Genomic DNA, 22203 nt, shown 5'->3' with positions numbered 1-22203 from the left:
GTTCAGTACTTGGTTCTTTTATGTTCTCTGGTTGTCACAGTTGGAAAGCAATTCCAGTCCTGAAGTTGGCCTCTGGTGCCCACTGTTCCCCCAAATTCATTCATCGTTTCATTAACATTTGAGGGCATCGGAGTCCAAAGAACATATAAACTCTGATTTACTTCTCCCTAGGACATTCTTAGTTGTTAAAAGTGTGTTCCTGTTTTCCCTCCCTCTTCCACATCACCCCACGAAATATGTCCACCACTTTCCTGGTGCCCAGGATGAATAGGTATTGGCAAAGGAAAGCAGGACGTTGTACCTTGTTAGGAACCTCGATTCTCCATCACTTCTCTCATCAGTTTCTTTCTTTGTCACTGAAGTGGTCTCATGGAGATATGAAAGGCTTAGCATAAAGAACCTACTGTACATAAATCCTAAACAAATTTATCAAAGGACACCAGGAGAAGCCAGGCCTGGAGTATGCTTGATGCTCATGGCTTCTGCAGTCCCCCAGTTCTTCATGAGACTTACTCAGCTGAGCGAAGATAGTATTTTCGCTGTCCAAGGTGATGACCCGCCAGGTCAAAGGTAGCTCCCAAGTGGAGGGTTACCAAACCTTTTACACCCCAAGCCCCAAATATGTCCCTCTGAAATGCAAACCTGATCATTGTGTTGGTTGCAAAACTTTCCTTCAGTAAGCTCTATCACTCAAATCTAACATTTGGATTATGGGCGCAATCTTGCTTTCTGTCCACAAATTTTATATCAGTATCTAGGCATCCCACACTTGTGTCTGCATCACAGCTATGAAATGATGACCACTATATGGACATTCACAGTTGGGTAATGGCCAGGTGAAGCTGCACCCAACGGCCCTGCCAGGAGCTACCACACACACACCCCCAGCCCCTCCGATGGTACTTGCTGCAGGCGTTGCCTCTTACACAGGGAACTGGGAAGTATTCAGTATACTAAACTACATTCTTGAGAACTTCTCAGTGTGGATGCTCTTCAAGCTTATCTCTGAGAGCCCATGAGGTTCAGTTAATGAAAACCATCAACCAGATGTGAAGTAGAAAACAGGCTGTATTCTTTCAAGAATAACAGTAGACCAATGATAAAGTAGTAAACATTGTCTGAGGAGTGTGGGGATGTATTTGCCTAATTAAGTGCAGCGAAGGCCTGGTGCTTTGAAACTGGGATTTCTCTTAGCTTGCAGCTGTAACCCTGAGCACGCGGAAGACTGTGAGCAGGGTTCGGGCCGCTGCACCTGCAAGCCGAATTTCCAGGGAGACCACTGTGAGAAGTGTGCGGCTGGATACCATAATTTCCCATTTTGCTTGAGTAAGTACCCACTGCAGGAAGAGAGGCCTCCCTTCTTGACACATACCTGGGCTTTGTGCATGACACCTGAGGGCATGGCAGGCATGGTGAGGGGAGACAGAAATGGAGCCGGGTTGGCTGTATTTACTTGTAAATGTTTCCAAAAGTTTGGAGCATAAAATTTATGTAAGTACATTTTATATCCATTTATCTCCAAAATATTAGGTGTACTGTAGACATTACCGTCTCAGTAGGTCCAAAGGGTCAAATATTGGCGATTTCAACTTAGTAATCCACACGTGTGATTTTTCTTCATAAACCTAGAAGAAATGTCATGAGCTTCCAGATGTCTGTTTGCATACATGTAGTGTGTTTTGTGCTTCAGGTGGCCAGGGGAATGTGTTCCCTCTTTCCCACTGTACAATAGGCCAGGTTATCATGGGCCCCACCTCAGCTGACTGCAGTGATCTGAGTGAACGTCTCAGGGTCTCAGAGAAAAGAAATGTGTATGTATGGAACCACGAAAGAATTTGAAGCAGGAGACTCTATGAAATGAGCTCTGCAAATTGTGACAAGAGCCATGTTGTGTTTGTGCTGCAGCAGTGTAAAAATTGTAAAGTGCACTTGGGTGTTAGGACAAGGAAACACTGTCTCAAGAAGAGGCCTCTCCATTGCCGCATTAGTTCTTGCCCATCCCACACTCACAGCTCTACCATCACAGGAAAAGCATATTGAGTTGTGGGGCCAGGTGAACAGGACACACGTGAATGGGGTGACTACATGTCCTGGCTCATACCTCCCAGGGTCATCATCAAACTAGCACCCACTGTCACCATTAAGTGTCCTAGTTTGGAGGAGAAATTATATGATCATCTTATATTGAAAGGAACCAGTTTTTAAGCCCAAACACAGTAACACTGAATCGGGACTTAATCAATTTAGAATCTGTAATTATTGGGTAGAGGCTCAGCAGAAATTGCATTTGCCTTCTTATTAAAAAAAACATAAGCCTGAAGCAATTTTATGGCATAAACAAAACTTTAGGGAAAAAATCTTGAAAGAAAACATTTTTTAAAACTAGCCTCAATTTTACATTAAAAAGTCAGTAAAGACATTAAAGAAACCAAGCTCAACCCTGCTTAGACTGAGTCTTAGCTATTGTGAGAATGAAATATCCATTTCTGTTCATTAATATACAAATCAGAACATCTGATCAGTCTGGTTTCAATTACTAGATGCATTTCAAATATAGCAATATTGCCTTTCTTTAAATTAGTCTTTCTTTAAATTAGCTACTTTTCCTTAAATTAGAGAGGGCTTCTTCCTAGTTATTGCAAGTTAATGTTTTACTTTTCTGTCTCATTAATCCTTCTCTGTATTTTTAAACATAGGAATTCCCATCTTCCCTATTTCTACTCCAAGTCCAGAAGATCCAGTAGCTGGAGAAATAAAAGGCAAGTAACTTTCTTTTGGTTTAATATCAATGAAAATGTTATGCTCCATATTGTTTTTCTACTTCCTATGCACACTGCTATACCCAATTTCAAATTGTCCTTGCTGGAGCATGGGGGGTGTCTTGCAGGTGTCTCCTCCTTGAGCTCTTCACCCCCCATCCTTCTCCACTCCAGTCTGTCTATCGCAATGGCCCTACCTCATTAAGGAAACAAAACAGAGCTTGGATTGTATGTCACTAACCTGCTCAAAAACCTTCGGTGGCAGTCAGTTGCCTACTGTCTTACTTGAGTTCTCCGAAAAGAGACTGTGAGAAAGGAACTGGGTGCAAGCAGTTTATTTGGGAGGTGATTCCAGGAAACCTCAGTAAGGGAGTGAGTCAGGGAGTGAAGGGAGCCATTATGAAGATGCATTAGCAAGCAGGTCCCTACTGTAGCACCTGGAGCTGCATCCCTTTAAGCATAGATTTTGCTCAGTGTCCACCCAGCTGATGAGCTGACTTCAGTTACCTGCCATCAGTGGAGGGCTGCCTCTGGGGCATGAACTCTCAGGCACGTCAAGCTTGGCCTGCAGAAAGGCTGAGGTTCTCCTGCAACCAGGAAGGTTCCCAGAGCAGAGAGTGGCAGGGGTGGGCAGGAAGCAGCCTTTGGGATGGAGAGGTGAGTATCGAGAGGGTGTGGGTGTTACATCTACCACACCACTCCTTCTGAGAGTGTTTTATGATCTCCTGTAATGTGCGCAGCATCATTCTGGCTGCCAAAGACTTACCATGAATAGAATTTTTAAAAATTCTCAACTCTCTTGAAGCTTATATTCCAGTGGAGGGACTCATACAATAACATATATAATATATAAACTACTAAGTAAGTAAGATCTCTAATATGTAATATTATGATATGCAGGGTTATGTCCTGCACAAGGGTGCTATTTTTAAGGGGGAGCCATTCACGTCATATGCATAAACTGACTCATATGAGAAGATTCCAGGCCTCTAAGTTCGATTCTGGAGCTGTGGACAGTTTCTACATAAACCCATAATGGCATACACAGGGATGCACACAATCAGAAGGGCACCAACAAAAGACACACTGCATGCACCCAGCCCGTGACTGCCCCAACTGGGTCACCCACTGAGTCTGCTTCTCCTTCCCCTGGGTGGCTGGAGAGGTTTGATGGCCACATGTTCATCTCACTAGGGTGGAGGTAGTGAGAGGTGTATGTGAGCACGTGTGCCCTTCCACCATGTCCACGGTGTGGGTGGGCAGAGAGGATGGCCTCTGGTGACCTCTCCATGGCACAGGAGTTCAGGTTCTGCAACAATATAGTAGCTCAGGGTGTGGACTGGAGGCAGCCTTGGCCATGAGTGCTGTGGAAAAAATAAGGCAGAGAGACGTTAGGGAATGTGAGGTTTGCAAATTTAAATAGGATAGTCAGAGAAGGCCTCACTGAAGAGATGATGAAGCAGGGACCTGAAGGGGGTGAGGGGTGAGCTCTGCAGGTGTCTGAGAAGAAGCATCCAGGCACAGGAAAGACCGAGTGATAAGTCCTCGGGGCAGGAGCATGACAAGGTGTTCATTGAACAAAAAGAAGACCAGATGTGTGAAAACAGAGCGGGGGAAGGGGAGAGGGGAAGGAAGGGAAGTTCTGGGGACCAGATGGTAGGTCCTTGTCAGCCATTGCAAAGGCTTAACATTCTACTCTGAAGGAGGCAAGGAGAGTTTTGCACAGAGAAATGGTGTTGCATAAGGATATTTGTGGCTACTGTGTCGAAAACTAATTTTAGCAGGAGAGAAGAAGCAGGGAGACCTCACAGAAAGCTATTGCGATAATCCATGAGGAAGAGATGATGGTGGCTTAGACCCAGGAGGTATCAGTGGAGGCGACAAGAAGTGGACAGATTGTAGATATAATCTGAAGTAGAACCAGGGTTTGCTGGACTGGATGTGGACTGAGAGAAAGAGAGGACTCTAGAGTGACTCTAAGGCTTTTGGGTGGAACAAACAAGGAAGATGCTGCCATTTGTTGGGATGGGAAAGAGTGTAACAGAGGAGAAGGCAGAGCGCATGGGCTAGAGGAGGGTCAGGTGGGTGCAATGGTGGGAACGTGTGGACATTCTCTTCTGGTGGTTCCTTTTCTCCTTTGTGAAATAAGAAGCAAGGTCAGGGGCAGAAAGTGAGGATGGGGAGGAGGCTTTGGAGATGAGGAAAGTGAAGGTATGAATGACTCATCCTGGAACGTGGGGGAGTGAATGGGCTTGGGGAATGTTGTAGGATTTGGGGGCAGCACAGGGCTCACCTGAGGTCTAACATCATCCAGTTTACCTTCCTATGCTAGTTCCAACTCTGTCCCACCGAGGCCCAGCTCCTCTGATCAGACCACAGTGCCGTGGGTCATTATGTGGGGTATTGTCTTAAGCCTTTGTCAGACACTCGGTCACTTAGGGACAGTAGCTATGCTTGACTTGGTTTCTAATCCCCACAGTACCTGCCGTGGATTCCTGCCTGTAAGAGGTATCTGCCAATGTTTCCTGAATGTTTCGTAATTGACTAGAATGGAACTCGGCTTTTGAGCCTTGATTCCAACACACATCTCTAGTTTTCTTCCACAAGAATGTTTCAGATCCCCCATTCCTGGACTGTTTACAGTAATCCCTTTGTTATTTAATTCCTTTTTCTCCCCAGGTAGACTGGTGGTGATTTCAGGAAAAGAAATTTAACTGAACTTGAAGGGAAGTTCAAACGTCTGTTTCAAAATATACGGGAAGCTTAGAACACGGCCTCAGAGAAAAGGAGTTTCAATTAGCCCAGTTGGATTTTACTTGGGAGTTTGAATGCATAGATACCCACTTCAATCTGGCCTTCTCTTAATGCATTTCAAAACCACCCACTGTGCAGCTTAACTCCCAGCCCTGAACATTAGAAGCACAAACATCTCAACTGCCAGAAGACATGCAGTGCTGGATAACACCGGGGGCCCTTCCACCCCTGAGAATTTGAATTCTTCAAGGCCCATTGATGCTTTCATGTCTTCTCATACAGTGGTTCTTAAATAGGGCTGTGTTTTAGAATCCCTCACTTTTGTAAAATAGAAATTCCTGTCTATCACCCCAGATCTTTATCTAGATTTCCAGGTGTAAAGCCCAGGCTTGAATTTGAAGAAGTTTTCCAGATGATTCTGATGTATGTCTCTTGCTTAGAACTACTGCCCTAGTTAATAGAAATTCCTATTCAGTGGTTGGCAAACTTTCCTGTAAAGTGTCAGATAGTAAATATTTTCAGCTTTGTAGGCAAAGTTGCAAATAGTCAACTTTGCTGCTCTAGCATGAAAGCAACCATATGTAAATGAGTGAGCTTGGCTGCGTTCCCATAAACTTTATTTACTAAAACAGAGATGGATTTGGCCCTCGGGCCATAGTTTACAGATTGTGGGATTATATCAGATCTCTGAGTTTGGGATTCCACACCCAGGTGATGGTGTTTTACCAGGAGATTCCAATGTGAAGCCCAAGTTGAGAACTATTTGTCTAGAAAATCCACATTCTCCATTCCAGACACTGAAGAGCTGAAGCAGAACTGAACCATAGAAGAGTGTCGCAGATCAGAATGTTTTCAGGTTTTTCATTATATTTCTGACCCTGCATATTATTAGGATTTTCTGGGTCCAAGTGATCATTCATAACCACTTAACATTTCTTTTTAGGAAATCGGTGTACAACAGGCACAGTTTCAAGGGTGCCTTTTGAAAACAACAGCATATGGGAAACATACACTCTAGCCTACAGGCACGTGTGCACTTTTATTCCTCCAAGTTCAATCAACAGCTGCAGAAAAACTCTAGTTTACTTTATCTAGGAGATTGAGGCAGTCTGGGGCAGATTCTGTGAAGCAGCCCATTTGGCTTGAAGACACGGCTGTATAGGAGGTTTCTTGACCAATGTCCTGAAGAGGTTTTGATTCCCCCAGTCCCTTTGTGAGGAGCCACTGTCCATGGCCAGAGTTCAGCGGTCAGTGTGGTTGGGGCTGGGGCACGTACTAATGATGAGAACTCTGGGAGGCTGGGGCAACAGCCGTGGGGGCGTGCTTCCCCCGCTCTGTCCCTCCCCAGGTGGGGCAGTCACTGTTGGCACGAGACCTGCCAGAGGAGGCTTAGAGAGGGACAGACAAATTCTGGTATCTGGGTTTGGAGGCTCCCGGTAGCTGCCAATAAAATGGAATTCAAAGAATGGTGTTTACCAAAGAGAATTGTAGCCTTGAATATTTAGCATATTTTTCATTCATTAAACTTTTCTTAAGTGCCTACTTTGTACTAGGCACTGCCAGGGCAGCTGCCCGCTGCACAGTCCCTGCTGCCTGGAAGCTTCAAAAGACACACAGGTAAACAGTTATAACGGCAGGAGTTAATGCTAACAGCAGGCAAGAACATGAAGCTGCGGGAGCGTGCAGGAGGGCATCCTTACAGCCCCTTACAGAAGGAAGGGAGGGAAGGCAGGAAAGCAGAAAGGCAGGCAGGCAAGAAGGAAGAAGGTAGAGAGGTTCTGGAAGGGCTTCCCCAGAGCAGGAGAAGGAGGCATCTGAGCTGAGTCTCGGAGCATGAAGGACTTAGCCAGGCAGAGGGGCAGCTAAGAGAAGGCCTCGGGAATGGACAGGGGATGGCAGGTGGGTCCCTGGGGCTGAATCAGGGGTAGGGGGTAAAGTTCAGGGAGTGGAGAGGAGAGGAGTAGGAAAAGACCAGAGTGGCCAGCCAGGCCCAGATGTGCAGGTTGCAGTGCACAACTGCACCTCATCTAAGGGCGCCATAGCCACTGCGGACAGAGCAGATTTGTATATTTGTGGGGACGATTTTACAGCAAGTACCAGGAAAGCATCGTGAGGAAGGGACACCTTTTTCTAGTTTGTGCAAAGGTGCCGCATAGGCTGCTGGCAGCCTGGAAGATTGTGAAGGGTCTACTGTGTCACAGATGTCAAGGACTTTGGGTTGCGTCCTGAAGGCACTGGGTCACCTTTGAGGGATCTGACCTGGAAAGTGATATGAAAAGGTTGGCGGTTTAGAAAGATCCCTCTTGACACCAGTGTGGAGAGTGGATTGGAAGGAGCAAGATGGGAAGCAGACAGCCTTGTTAGGACACTTTCGAAATAATCCAGGCAAACAAGGATGAGCAAGGCTCTGGAACTGGAAGGAGAGGAGGATTCCAGGGACTTCCCTGAGACATAATCCTGTGACCTGGGGATGGAGTGCGGGGAGGGGAGGGGAGCGAGAAGGGAGGGGCCTCAGAGGTTCCTGACTGTGTCCCCATGTGGGACTATTTGCCAGCTAAGGAAGAGGAGACATTGAAAAGGGAATTTCAGAAAGGGAATTTGTAAAATGCACGGGTGCTCGATGCTTTCTTTCTGCTTACAGATGGCTGTAAATCAGGATTCTTTGGACTTCAATGCCAATGTCAAGTTCAAGTTTCTTACTGAATTCCAATGCTTGGTTTAACGCCAAGGCTGTAATTGACAGTCAAACTTTCTCTTTCTCTGTGGTGTTCTCAGCCTCCGGGGCGGTGGCATTGGGCCTTCGTGTAGCAGCCGTGATGCACTGTCAGAGCGATGCTCATGCCAGCCTGGGTTCCAAGGCTTCGCTGGGGATGAGTGTGCCCTTGGAGGTGTCCGTTGCCCTTTTTTTCAAATTAGGGCAACTGTTCCATTTAAGTATGAACGAGTCAGAGATGATGCAAAGACTGTAAAGTTGTTCTGATTTACCCCGACCTTTTTTCTTAATTATTGTATTAGAAAAATTCCACAACTGTGTTATCAACCTTTTATATGAAAGATTAAAGGTTTAGGGCAAATGGGAAGGAGTGGGATTTGACTAGTTTTTTGGATCAACTGTTATTTTAGTCCTTATAGAAAATCTTTCCCAAATGCGTGAGACTTCTCTTCCTTAGTAAGTAGGGTGAACCCAGTCGAATCTGTGAGTCTTTCAGGACCTTTCTCTTCCTCTTCCTTGTGGGACCATGTTACAGATTTGGGTGCTAATGTTCTTGATAGAAATGGAGATGTTTTAAATATGAGATTGGTTTGAATATGCATGCTAATCTAGGACATACCTTGAACGTGTGTTTTAAAATCAGTTAACAGCTTATATTCTTAGTATAATAGAAAGAACATGGGCTTTAGAATCAAACAGATGTGAGTTCAAATCCTGACTCAGCTTTTCTGGCTGTGTGACCTAGGGCAAGTTAATTAACCTTTCTGAGCATCTTTTTTCTCAACTACAAAATGCTTACCTATCTTACAGGGCTCTTGCTTGACTTTATTATTTATCCATTCATAATGAAGTCAAGCAGGAGCCCTATCTTTTTGAGAAATATTTATTTATTGAGAAATACTGTATAGCGGCAGTGGGAGTGCTGAGGGGAGTTCTTGTTACCAAACAAAGTGGGAATTCTCTTGCCTGATGTGCAAAAAGAGCCAATTATTATGGCATCAGCCTTTGAGAAAAGGATACGGCTTTATTGTGAGATCGATCTGCAAGGAGACAGGGGCATGTGCTCTCAGATCTGTCTTGCTGGTCTAGGGCCCGGGGCACAATTTATGGGAGGAAAGGCAGGGTGGTCTGAAGTGTGGAGACAGATGATTGGAGGTAAGGAGAAGTGAGGTAATTCATGATCTGCACAAGTGTAGTCAAACTTCCTGCCTCTTCGTTGGGTGGACGCATGTTCACAAAATGGTGGTGTTAGCACGATCTAAGGGTGGGGTTTTCAGCCCTTTAATGTCAAAAGGGTCACTTATGGGGCATTTGCGCAGGCCCAGTTGATGGGTTGCGGTCTCCACTGGCCTGAACTAGGTAAGGAGGGACTCTGAGTTCCTGAAAGACAACTCTCAGTTACTCTGTTGGTAAGATGGGGTCAGTCGGTCCTAGTCGGCCTGTGGCTACATTCCCACTTTCAGTCTGTTAGATGCTTCAGTCATCTATTGCTGTGTAATAAATCACCCCAAAACTTAGCGGCTTCAAACAACGAGGGTTATTGTCACAGTTGTGTGGGTTGGCTGGGTGGTCTTTCTGCGGGACTTGCTGGAGGGTCTACTGGGACTGGGCTCAGATGGGACGGGGGGCATCTCTCTCCATTGGCCTTTTGTTCTCAAGGAGGCCAGACTGGGCACCTCACGTGGTGGTCCCAGGGCTCGCAGAGAGTGAGAGTAGAATCCACAAAGCCCGTTGTGACCTGGGCTTAGAAATCCCACAGCAGCACTGTCACCTCATTCCGTTGGCCAAAGCAAGTCACAAAGACAATACGTGATTTCAGTAATTAAAGTGTTGTGAAAGACCGACACGGCTAAGATAGAGAATAGGGAGGGGAGCTGCTTGTACACATTGACTGGGGAAGACCTTCCTGAGGAGTTCACTTTGAACTGAAACCTGAAGGATGAGCAAGAACCAGGGGAGGGCAGTATAGCAGAGGGAATGGCTGGAGCAAAGGCCCTGAGGTGGGGGAGCACCTGTTTGCAGGATCGGAAGCAGCCTAACTGCTGGGAAGTCCTCATGCCCGGAGGATGAAGTCAGGCAAGCCAAGTGAAGGCCACATCTGGCACGTATTAGGGCTGAATTTATATTCATTTCTTTTCTTCTAAAAAATGGAAGGTAGAAATATGTTTAATTCAAGATTGTCATTAGATGGGAATCTATTAAATTGAAGTGTTACTGTACAAGGCTCAAATGTGGGAAAAAATGTTTTCTCACAGGGATAGATGTTCAAAGATTGTAGCTGTTTTGCAAACTAGTGCCCACCCTAGATGTTTCTTAGCGGCATCTCCGACCTTCTCTGAATATTTGTTTTATTTCCCTTTAAGATGTAGTCTTTTGGGTTAAGAATGTCTGTAAGCCATAGATAACTCATAATCTGTGTTTCCATGATGGAAACCTGGGAGGGGGGAGAACCTGACAGAGGACTGAGGATGGAGACCCCCTCTGACAGTCTCTTCTCCTTCGCAGGGTGTGACTGTAACTTGGAGGGAGTTCTCCCCGAAATCTGTGATGCCCAAGGAAGGTGCCTGTGCCGCCCTGGGGTCGAGGGCCCTCGGTGTGATGCCTGCCGCTCGGGTTTCTACTCATTCCCTATTTGCCAAGGTAAGTGGGGACACAAAGCGTGATGACCATCAGTCCCCAAGATAAAGTTCCTCCTGAGGAAATGCAGACCCTCTCCTGGCAGAGCTGTGTGGCCTGCAGTTTACAAATGAGCCGCTGGCTTATGTATGTCTGTTACGTGGGACTGTCCCGCCTGGGCTGTGTCACCTCCCTTCTTTTGTTTTTCTAACCCTCCCTTCCTCCTCCATGGTGGTTAAGTGCATGGTCTCTGGAGTCAGCTGCCTGCATGCACATTCTGGCTCCAGAGAGGAGGTGGTATCTGGACAGTGTTGAGGAACCTGCCAGGTGGATGAGGGGAAGAGGCAGGGCATGCCAGACAGGGAACAGCAAACACAAAGTACACTCTCCTCCTCCCCACTTGTTCTGTCTGCTAGTTCCCATCCTAGTAAGAGTCACTGAAGGCGATGGAGGGTGGTGTGGGGAGGAGGTGTCTGGCCTGGTCCCTAGAGCATGATACGAATGCAGTAAATGTTGGTGAATGAGCAAATGAATGAAGGAACTTGCCCAAGTTCTTCCCCTCTGCCTCTTTCCACTGCCTGCCCTTGTTCTTCCCTCAGTGGCCAATGTAGGCAAAGCAGGGGAAAGACGAAGATTACCAGTCAGGGCTCAGGGCAGGAAATAAACGCCCCTGCAGGGACTTGCTACAGGTGATTAGGTGCTAACATGGGCAAATTCATTCATTCATTTGCTCATTCATCCAACTTTTACTGCAGACCTATTATGCTCTGGGCTCAGGGCCAGATACCTCCTCCTTCCACCCTCCATCCCCTTCAGTGACTCTTACTAGGATGGGATATGAAGAGACAAACCAAGTGAGGAGTTGCTAGGGCTGGAGCAGCAGGCTTTAAGCTGGGCTTCCAAGGAGCCCCCCAGTGAATGGCTGAGTTTTAAGCCCTGTGCTGCAGTGCAGCCCACGGATACAAGAACTGCAGTCCTGCGCCTCCAGGCTAGCCCTTGGCACCCTGGAACCCAGATAGGACACAGCTGCAGAAACGCTCAAGAAGCCACAGCAAGGCAACCTCCTCCTTACTTCTCCCCTTTCTAATCTTGTTCGACTATTTCTTATTTGCAAAACCCAATTGGCATCCAGAACCCAGCTCCAAGAGAATCCGGGCAGTGCTGTTGCTAGCTTTCCAGCCCCTGAGCACAGGAGGAGGTTAGAATCAGTCTTGAGCAATCACATGCACAAGATCAGCCACACTAAGGAGCTGTGAGTGGGGCGGAGCAGGAAAATCCCTCCCTGGAGCTGGAGACTGAAGTGAAAAACAAGGCTCGCATTAGCTGTCAACTTGGGCTGGTTACTCACCCCTTTATTCCTGAGTTTCCTAATAATAGTGCCCGCCCTGTAATGTGCGGAGCGATTCCATGTGCACTGCTGTGTACCGAGAGCCTGGGAAGCACTTACTTGTCTGGTAGCTATTATTCTTTAACGCTCCTTCTTTTGCCCCATACTTCCTTCTCACTCATTTTAACAGCCTGTAGCCCAACCTCCATTGATCTCGCTGTGTGCATAGTTGTGTCTATGCCAAACCCCCTCCTTTCCTCCTGGCCCCCTGGCAGGCCCTGTTCACAGACCTCTGACCTGTTTCTCAGCCTTTGCCTCTCTGGAGCCACAGCAGCTCTCAGCAGTCCCTGCCCAGAGGTCTGGTCACCCGGCAGGTGGGAAGGTAAGGAAAGGAAGGGAGTATCTTTTCTTTTCCTGCCTTGACTTCAACCAGAGAAATTCAGTATTAGCAGTTGGAATGCCCAGTGCATTTCCTATGGAAACATCAGTCCAGGTGATGCTTATGTTTGCATTGGGTGAATCATACTAGAGGTGGATTGTGTGTTAAACTGGCTCTGGGATCTGGTGTGATAACCTCATCCTTGTATGTAACATTGTTTCTGTGGACAGAGATCCCAAATAATGAAATTTTAAACCACAAGTTGGGGATGCTTACATTTCTATTTTGCACTGGAGACACTGAGCCTCCCATTGACAAAATGAAGAAGAACCAGCACGAGTAGGGTGGGGTGGAGGCCTTCCATTGCAGGTGTCCACCAGGGTCCAAGCCCAGAGGAGCTTATGTGGGGAGTAGGCAAGATTATGAGTAGTGAAGATGAGCTCTATTCAACAAAAGCAGGAGGGGAAGGGTGGGGGCAGCCAAGCAGTTTATCTCGTTCCCTCCACCCAATACTTAAACTGGAACAGCTGAGCATTTTCTGGATTGTATAAATTAATAATTATAACAATGTATTGTTGGGTTTTGACATATAGAGACATAATATGTATAGTAGCACAGCAAAGGGGGAGGGAATGGAGCTACATAGGTGTAAGGTTTCTATGTCACAGGAACTAAGTTAATATAAATCTGAAGTAGATTCCGATGACATGTACTTTATAGGCTCTAGGGCAACCACTAAGACAATAACTCAAAAAATAACTTAAAAGTCATTAAAGGAAGTAAAATGCTGCCCTAGAAAATCTTCATTTAATACAAAAGAAGGCAATAAAAGAGGACTAGAGGAATGAAAAGACATAAGATGTATAGAAAACAAAATGCAAAATGGCAGCAGTAAATCCAACCATATCACTAGTAACGTTAAATGGGAATGGATTCTACCTCATACCATGTACAAATATTAAGCCAAAATGGGTCAAAAATCAAAATGTGAGAGCTAAAACTATAAAACCCCTGGAAGGAAACATAGATTCATGACCTTAGATTATGCAGTAGTGTCTTCGATTCAACACCAAAAATAGAAACAACAAAAGAAAAAATAAATACTGGACTTCATCAAAATTTAAAACTTTTGTGCTTCAAAGGACACTATCAAGAGAGTGAAAAGACAGCCCATAGGGTGAAAGAAAATATTTGCAAAGCCCGTATCTGATAAGGCACTAGTATCAAGACTATATAAGGAACTCTTACAACACAGTAATTAAAAGACAAATAACCTAATTTTAAAATGGACAAAGAATTTGAAGAGAGATTTCTCAAAAGAAGATACACAGATGATCAATAAGCACCTGAAAAGATGTTTTATATCATTGTTATTAGGTCAAGGCAAATTGAAACTACAATGAAATACCATTTCACGTCCTCTAGAAAGACACACAGTAGTGAGTGTTGGCAGGGATCGGGAGAAATTTGAACCCTGATACATTGCTAGCAGGAATGCAAAATGATGCAGCCATTTTTGAAACAGTTTTGGTATTCCTCAGAAAGTTAAACATAGAATAACCATAAACCCCAGCAAATCCACTCCTAGGTATACATCCAAGAGAAATGAACTCATACACGTACACAATAACTTGTATACAGACGTCCACAGCAGCATTAGTCACAATAGCCCAAAAGGAAAAGCAACCCAAATGTTCAAAACTGGTCAATGGACAAAAAATTTGATGTACTAGTACTATGGGATATTATTTGACAGAAAAAAAGAGTGAAGTACTGATATGTGCTACAACATGGATGAACCTTGAAAACATTATGCTAAGTGAAAGAAGCTAGTCACAAAAGACCACATATTGTGTGACTCCAATTATATGAAATATCAAGAATCAGCAAATTCATAGAGACAGGAAGTACATTAATGGTTTCGTAGCACTGGGATGGGGGTGGGGGTGGCAGAGTCGGGGCAATAGGGATTGACTGCTAATGAGTATGGGGTTTCTTTTAGGGGGGACAAAAATGTTTTTAAAATTACTTTGTGCTGATGGTTGCACAACCCTGTGGATTTATTTTAAAAAATTGAATTGTACATTTTATTTATTTATGTGTTCTTTGCTGAGGAAAATTCTCCCTGAGCTAGCATCTGTGCCAGTCTTCCTCTATTTTGTATGTTAGTCGCTGCCATAGTATGGCCACCAAAGTGTGCTCTTGGTCCGCGTCCCAGAACCGAACCTGGGCCGCTGAAGCGGAGCACACTGAACTTAACCATTAGGCCAGGGGTCCAGCTCAGAATTGTACATTTTAAATAGGTGAATTGTATGTTATATGAATTATATCTCAGTAAACCTGTTTAAAAAAAAAGATAATGCAGAAGGTGACAGAAAACCCAGTGTATTGAAGCTGGGCATTTCCTCTCCAGGCACACATCAGCCTTATCTTTCTGTAAACTTGACCCCCATCTCTCCTGGTATCTTTTACAACAGTGATAAAACAATATGCATGAGAATTTTAGAGTTAAAGGGAATTGAAATTACTTATTTTACAGTAACCGTTCTGAGACCCAGGAGAGTAAATGAAAGCTGCATGGTTGCAGGGTGATCCGCAGCACCCACGTGTCTTGACCCCCAGCCTGGGGTACTGCAGGAATTATATTCTCTTCCTTAACATCTGCAGTGCCTAGAGGTCCCAGTTTTCAAACTGCAGGTCACTCTCCATTAGTGGGTGGAGAAATCAATTTAGTGGGTATAGACCAGCAATAAAATTAAATAGAATGGGCTAGAAATGATTAGAATGGATCGTAAGTAGTAGTGGGAAGAAATATTTTGTAAAATTCTTGTTTACAATTATCTATGTTTTAATAAATATCTGTGTCCATTTCTGTATCTATCATTATCAATCTGTGTGTGTGTTTATTGATTTATTTCTTAGTGTGGATGTGGCTAAAAAAAAAAGCTGCTCTGTTAAATAATCCTGGAGGATTTTGTCTGTGATTCTGAGTAGTTTGTCTCTTTTCTTTTATTCTATGCCTTGGTCTTGTGGCTTCAGACTCTCACGTAGTTACAGCCTGAAGTCGTGGAGTATTTGGGTGAATTTGGTGTCTCTCTTTCACCTGGAAACTGTTGTTCAGTAAATTGCAGCAGTAATCTGATAAATCCGTTTTCACCTGAAGATATTCCTGTGCCAGTACACACTGGATAATTCCTCTGTCCGATCTTTTACACACAGTCTATACAAGAGGAGCAAGGGCCACAGAGCACAAGGAACTCATTTGGGATGCATTCGCTGTTTTATCTTTACTCCATAATCTCGTCTTTACTATTCTGGTTAAACCCAGCAAGCAGGAAGGAGGGTATAAATGTCAATGTCCTGAGATTTGACCTTAAACTGGGTTCTGACTTAATGATTGCTGTCTTACCTAAGAGTGTGCTGAAAAGCCCTGGACCTTACTGGAGTTTTCATCCAGGTGCAGGGGGACAGTCGCCCACACTGAATAAAGTTGAAAGGGGCTGTGGGATTTAGTTTGCAGCCAGAGTTTGCTTGTTCAATACACTAGTTGTATAACACTCAGTTGCATCTCCATGTGGCTTAATCTTCCATGGCTTCCCTAAAGGCACTCCGTGATTCTGATCTGTTTCTAGGAACTGTGATCATTTTTACTGCTCTTCCTATTTAAACATGGATTTCTATAATAACCTCAAACTCTGGCCATTTTTTCCAATTAAAAAAACATGCTCTTTTTAAATGTATGCTATAATTCTTTGAACTGCAGACGAATTATTCCATCGTGATGGAATTTGGTTATCTGGCTTATGGTCTGGAGCAAAAGTGAGAAACAAGCAAGAAAAAAAGTGAGAAGCAAGAAACCCCTATCGCTTCTGGACAGTAAAGCAGTGCACCCCCAAAGATGTGCACGGAAATCCATGCATTTCACTACGAGAAGACTCCCATAGGCCCTCTCTCACCTATTCCTAGTTTTTTTTAAAAAAAGAATAATTGTAGTAAGTTTGGTTATTTGTTTTCTAAGCCAAACCCATGGCAAAGTAGAAACATAAAATTAGAAGGAAGGGAAAGTTGCTAAGGCAGTACAGTAACAGTAAGGGAGGAAAGAGAGAAACAGACATAAAATGTAAGAAATAGCAGTCCGAGGCCATTTAATGAAGGGCAAATACTCCTACCCAGCTCAGGACGTACTGAGGGAATCCCCACTGGAATAAGTAAATGAGCACTGTCATGAGGGCTCTAGATCATAAGGAAGGGGTTAAAATACGTCTGAATACCTGTTTCAGGAGGAAAGAAGGAGAAAGGGAGAACACTATTCAGTAAGAGTACTTTTAAAATGAGAACATTCTGGTGATTAAAAAGTCGGTTACAACTCTATGGTTTCATGTGACAGGAAACTTGACCTAAATTCGCTTAAGGCAAAAAGGATTTATTGGCTGTAATTGAACAGTTCAGGCATATTTGGTTTCAGGAACAGATTGATCCAGAGGCTCAACCATCTTGGTAGGGTCTGTTTTTCTCCATCTTTCAACTCTGCTATCTTGTATATTGGTTTCATTCTTGGGCCTCAGGTGGTGGTAAGATGATAGCCAACATTCTTAGACATATAATGGTAATGACTAAAATGTGTCCCACTCAAATTCATACGTTGAAGTAATTAACATTTGGAATAGGGAGTAATTAAGGTTAAATGACGTCAAAGGATGTAGTAGTGATCCAATAGGATTAATGTCCTTACAAGAAGAGACACCAGAGAGCTTTCTTGCACTCTCTCTCTCTCTGCCATGTGAGGACACAGAGAGACAGCAGCTGTCTGCAAGCCAGGAAGAAAGTCCTCCCCAGGAACTGAATCAGCCAGCGTCTTGATCCTGGACTTCCCAACCTCTAGAACAGTGAGAAAATAAATGTCTGTGCTCAAGCCACCCAGTCTGTGGTATTTCGTTATGGCAGCCCAAGCAGACACAGACATTCATCCTTCCAGGTTCAAGTCCAGGGAAAGAGTATGCCTTCCTCCAAGGCAAGTCTGGTTCCGACTGCCTCACGTGCCCATTCCTGAACCAACCCCCATGGCCATGGAATTCAGTGCTCTCACTGGCCGAGCCTGAGTCTCCTCACGTCCACGGAAGTGGGAGTGGAGTTGGATGGAGTAAGGGGAGGAGCAGTGCCCCACAGCAAAATCAGGGTGCTGTAACCAAATGGGGGTGGCAAAACTCTGCGTCAGTAAAATCCTCAGCTCTCTGAGAAAACTTAGTTCCCCAGAGTGACCAGTCCAGTGAGTAATTAGGAAAACCTCTGAGGTTTAACTGTAGCATTTATCTTCTTAAGAAGATGACACCTGATGTGAAAAGCTGTTTAATCAGCTACCGTGTATGAAGATAATGCAATATCCCTTGTGTTAAAGGATTGGAGTTGGGATTTAAAAAAATAAGAATTTATCTTCTCATTTATATTTTCAGTAGAGTTGGTTTGGACCTCTGCTTCCAAAGGTCTACAAAAGCCGCCTGACCTCCGTGGCCAGAAGGCAGAACAGCAAGCTTAGGAGAGAAGATGTATTGACAGCCGCCACAGACAGGGGCTAGAGGAAGACGAGCAGGCGCTCTGCTGGCTCCCTGGTGACTGTGTGTGGTCAGCCTCTGCTGGCTTCTGTCTGCGGTTCAGTCGTGGCTCACACAGTGAGGCGGGCGGGGCGGGGGGGGGGGGGGGGGTCGCCGGCTCATCGTGGGCCCTGATTCCACTCCCTCTTTTGCTTTCCACCTGTTCCTCAGCTCCTCCCAAAAGGGGAGGAGGGAGAGGGCAAGCATTGTTCAGGCTTTAGAATTCAAGCAGGCGGGCACCTCAAGTCCTGTCTCTCGGTGGACCTCACCAAAGCCTCAAGGGGCAGCCACCACTGCTGAAAAGCTGCTTTCCGAGTTCTGCAGGAAGCACACCGTCCGCCTTATTCCTGGGCTGGTGGCGAGTTCCTTGCTCCAGATGTAAACCGTCAGGTTCTGGGAGAATTGGGAATGTTCCAACATTCTGTCTGTGATGGTCTCCCTTCTCTTGCTCTCACCTTTTTCCAACAGCTTTTGCGATCTTTTTAAATTTTTCCCTTGGCGACAGCTCTGAGGCTAGTGGCTAAAGCTCAGACTCAGTGAAATCTGTACTTGGTCTAGCATCAGGGTCCCACCCAGTATTTTAATTTGCGATCTTTTTTAGATAAAGTTGATTGCATGGCCCATTGAATTTTAGAATCAAATCAGAGTGGCCCCAAATGCTACATCAGATGGTCCGGTATATTCTAGCCAAAAAAAAGTTCTTACGGCTATGCTCTGTGTTCCTTTAAAGATTTTGAAAATCTTGAAAAGGAATTTTAAAACCCTTCTAAGTTGTTCTTGCCAACTGCAGTCCTGAATTTATGTCTTGCATAAACTTAATTGACCCCAGACTTCTCTAAGTACAATGCGGTGTCTTCTCATTTTAATTTCGACTCACTCAAGCGCCCTGTCGTTTTCTTCCTTATAGATGTAAGTCAGATCGTAGATATGAGGCCACTTTGGGGAATTTTCTGTATGTATTTGTAATTTATGTTGATGTCTGGTTCAGTTCTTTATCTTCAACCACAGAATACACTGCGACTCTCCAGTGAAATTGGTCTTTTGGGGGGTTTTCTCTTCCTTTCTCCTCTTCCCCCGAGCCTCACTTTCTTTTCCTCCTCCTCTACCCCTCATTCCTGCCTTCATCTCCTTCATTTCTCTCTTCCTTGCCTGTCCATCTCTCTTCCTCCTCTCCCCTTCCTCCCCCTCCTTTTCTGGTGCAATTTGCTAGGCAGCAACTGTCAGCACTTAGAACGGTGGCTAGGAGGGTGGGAATGTAGAAACAAGTGGGCCTCCTGTGACTAGGAACTGAAGGCCTGCAAAGTATAGCTGCCCCAAACCTCAACCACATTGACCTGACCCGGGGCCCAGAACCAGCCCTATTGGTGTTTGCTGGAGTCTGGGTTGTGGTGACAGGTCTTTCCTTAGAAAACTCTTACGCATGTGTTTCTAGTGCAGGATTAACCTCCTTCTGCCTGTCACCATGTTCTCGTGAATCAGACAAACTAACCAAGAGAAGAGGCCTACTGCACCAGCCGATGGTGAATGGGGCTGCAGGGGAGGGTTTCTAGCCTCAGATGCTCCCTGGAGAGCCCTTTCAACCTTTCCAAGGGGAAAACAAAACACACAGGGCTGGGCAGGGGGCCGCCTGAAGCCAAGTTCTCTGCAATTTTGCCTCAAACTGGCACTTCACTTTGTAATTCAGTTTTTGTCTAAAACATTGAGGTGGTTGGTTGGGAGAAGGCTCAAGATTTTCTGTAGATTTAATTTTCCCTAAGCCTAGTTAACCAGAGGTGGATGGTGGTAAGTATTGTGGAACTAACTGTTGGCTTTGTGGCTTTGACTGAAGAAGGTACTAGCCTGCTTTTCCAACAGAAGGAAAAGCTCCAAAATGGTCGACAATAAGAGCACCCCTGAGACAATAAGGGGCTCTGTTTACCTTGTAATTTATGTGTCCTCTGTAGAGTGTTGCCTCACTCTCCGAGCTTATTTACTGATGGAGAAGAGGCTGGCATTACTCATTGCAACACCCATCTCATAGCAGTGTTGCAAGATTCAGTGAGAGAACGCATGTCAAGAACCTACATGGGCTGGACCCATAGCAGGATTTCTATAGTTCTTATTTTTTCATTTAATAAATATCTGTTTGGCATGTACTAGGGGCGAGGATGGTGCTTGATGCTGGAAGACTTTGGGGAGCACAGCAGACAAGCTCCCTTTCCCCTTGGATGTTGATTATCCTTATTTTTTATACTCTTTGGGAGAAACACTGAGGAGTCGACGAGAAAAAGTAAAATATTCCAGAAAACCAAGGAAGCTGGACCAACACAAAGAGCAGAACTGAAATGTTTGTAAAACCTTATAGTGTTTCCAAGAGTGAGAGAAGGGCCGCCAGTGTTGGGGTTGGGGTTGGGGTTTGGCAACTTTCACTGAGAGCTGGATTGAGATGGGAAGTGTGGTGCCAGATTAAGTAATACACAATTTTCAAACAATGTACATGCATGTAAGGCTGGGTCTCTGTTTTCACCTCCAGAGTGTAACTGTGTCTCCTGAGGCTCCCTGGACACCCTCTGTGGTCCTGGAGGCCAGTGTCAACGTTACCCACATTATGCTGGCTGGAGCTGCCATCATTGTGCTCCAGGCTCCTACAGCTACCCCAATGGTCTACGTGGGTGTTTGTTTCTCTGCATTCACTTCCTTTTAAGACAGGAAAGAGCCTCTGTTTGTTAGGGTACTCCAGAGAAATGGAACCAATAAAGTGTGTGTGTACGTATATATTAGAGAGATTTATTTTAAGGAATCAACTCACACAGTTGTGGGAGCTGGAAAGTCCAAAATCTGAAGGGCAGGCCAGCAGGCTGGAGACCCAGGGAAGAGCTGATGTTGCAGCTTGAGTCCAAAGGGAGTCTGGAGACAGAATTCCTTCTTCCTTGAGGACATCAGTCTTTTCTCTTAAGGCCTTCAGCTGATTGGATGAAGGCCATCCACACTGTGGAGAATAATCTGCTTTACTCAATGTCAACTGATTTAAATGCAAATCACATCTAGTAAAAACACCTTCACAGTAACATCTCCACTGGTGTTGACCACTTATCTCAGCCCTGTAGCCTAGCCAAGTTGACACATAAAAATTAACCATCACAGGCCAATGTCAGCAACATGGAAGAGAGGGCTGGTCCTTTTGTCTCTCCTGCTCCAAACTACAACTAAATGGGCATTCATTGATCAGTGCAGGATACCCACACAGCACATCAGGACACCTGAGAGACCTGCGCAACTATACATCTGAGGGGGGATGGACTATCCCCAGAGAGGTAGTGGAGATATGTGAGCACTCTCCAGCCCCCCAGAAGCCCTGTACATGCATGCAACTGCTCTTCTGGCTGGAGTACACATAGCACTGCTGTGGCCCCAAGGGTGGGAGCATGCCTTAGTATGACTGCGGGAACAGGTGATGACAGCCCTGAGCCCTCACATGATTGCTTTCCCATCTAGTGGGAGAGCCCACAGTGCTGGCATGGTCCCCAGGGAGCAACTCAGGCTCAGACCCAGGGGGAGACCCTGGCCAGCAAGCACAGTGGCTGATGCGACCTAACAGGAGACAGTGGCAGATCTGCGTGCCCAGGCAAATGAGCTCCTGGCTGCCACAAAGGCCCATAGTACCACTGTGGCCTGGAATGAGGGAGCCCATCTCAGCAGGACTGAGGGAGCAGTTGGCAGCAGCCCTGAGCTCCCATGTGATCACTTTCCCATTCAGGGGGGAACCCACAGGGCTGCCGCATTCCCAAGAAGTGGCCAAGGCTCAGACAGGCACAGCTGAGAGGGATCACTGTGGGCTCAGAATACACAGCTCCTGCCCCTCACCCTCAGTGGAGACAGGTGGACTCTGTGACCAGATACCATCACTATGCAAAGGCACAAATCCACCCCATCAAATAGCATGAATAAGTATATTAATACTCCAGACCAGGAGAAAAAAGACAGTGTTACCTCCCTCTACCCAGAAATCTATCCTGAAGGCACAGGAATCTGCAATCTAAATGACAGAGAATTCAAAATACCTCTCATAAAAAAACTCAAAGCATTAC

General features: G+C 45.4%; 1 protein-coding gene across 2 annotated transcripts in view; it reads left to right on the top strand.

The window, feature by feature from the left end:
• The window catches only part of LAMA3 (laminin subunit alpha 3), a 253780-nt gene that overhangs the window by 85145 nt on the left and 146432 nt on the right, over positions 1–22203 (top strand). The window contains exons 10-12 of one of the 2 annotated variants that reach the window (XM_046670883.1): positions 1195–1326; positions 2697–2759; positions 10732–10866. In XM_046670883.1, the coding sequence (XP_046526839.1) occupies positions 1195–1326; positions 2697–2759; positions 10732–10866 (330 nt within the window). Of the gene's footprint in view, positions 1–1194; positions 1327–2696; positions 2760–10731; positions 10867–22203 lie in introns of those variants that run through there. The other variant, XM_046670884.1, reaches the window with a different exon arrangement.

This window comes from Equus quagga, chromosome 9 (genome assembly GCF_021613505.1).
Source record: "Equus quagga isolate Etosha38 chromosome 9, UCLA_HA_Equagga_1.0, whole genome shotgun sequence".
NCBI lineage: Eukaryota > Metazoa > Chordata > Mammalia > Perissodactyla > Equidae > Equus > Equus quagga.
This window is presented reverse-complemented; position numbering and strand designations above follow the sequence as displayed.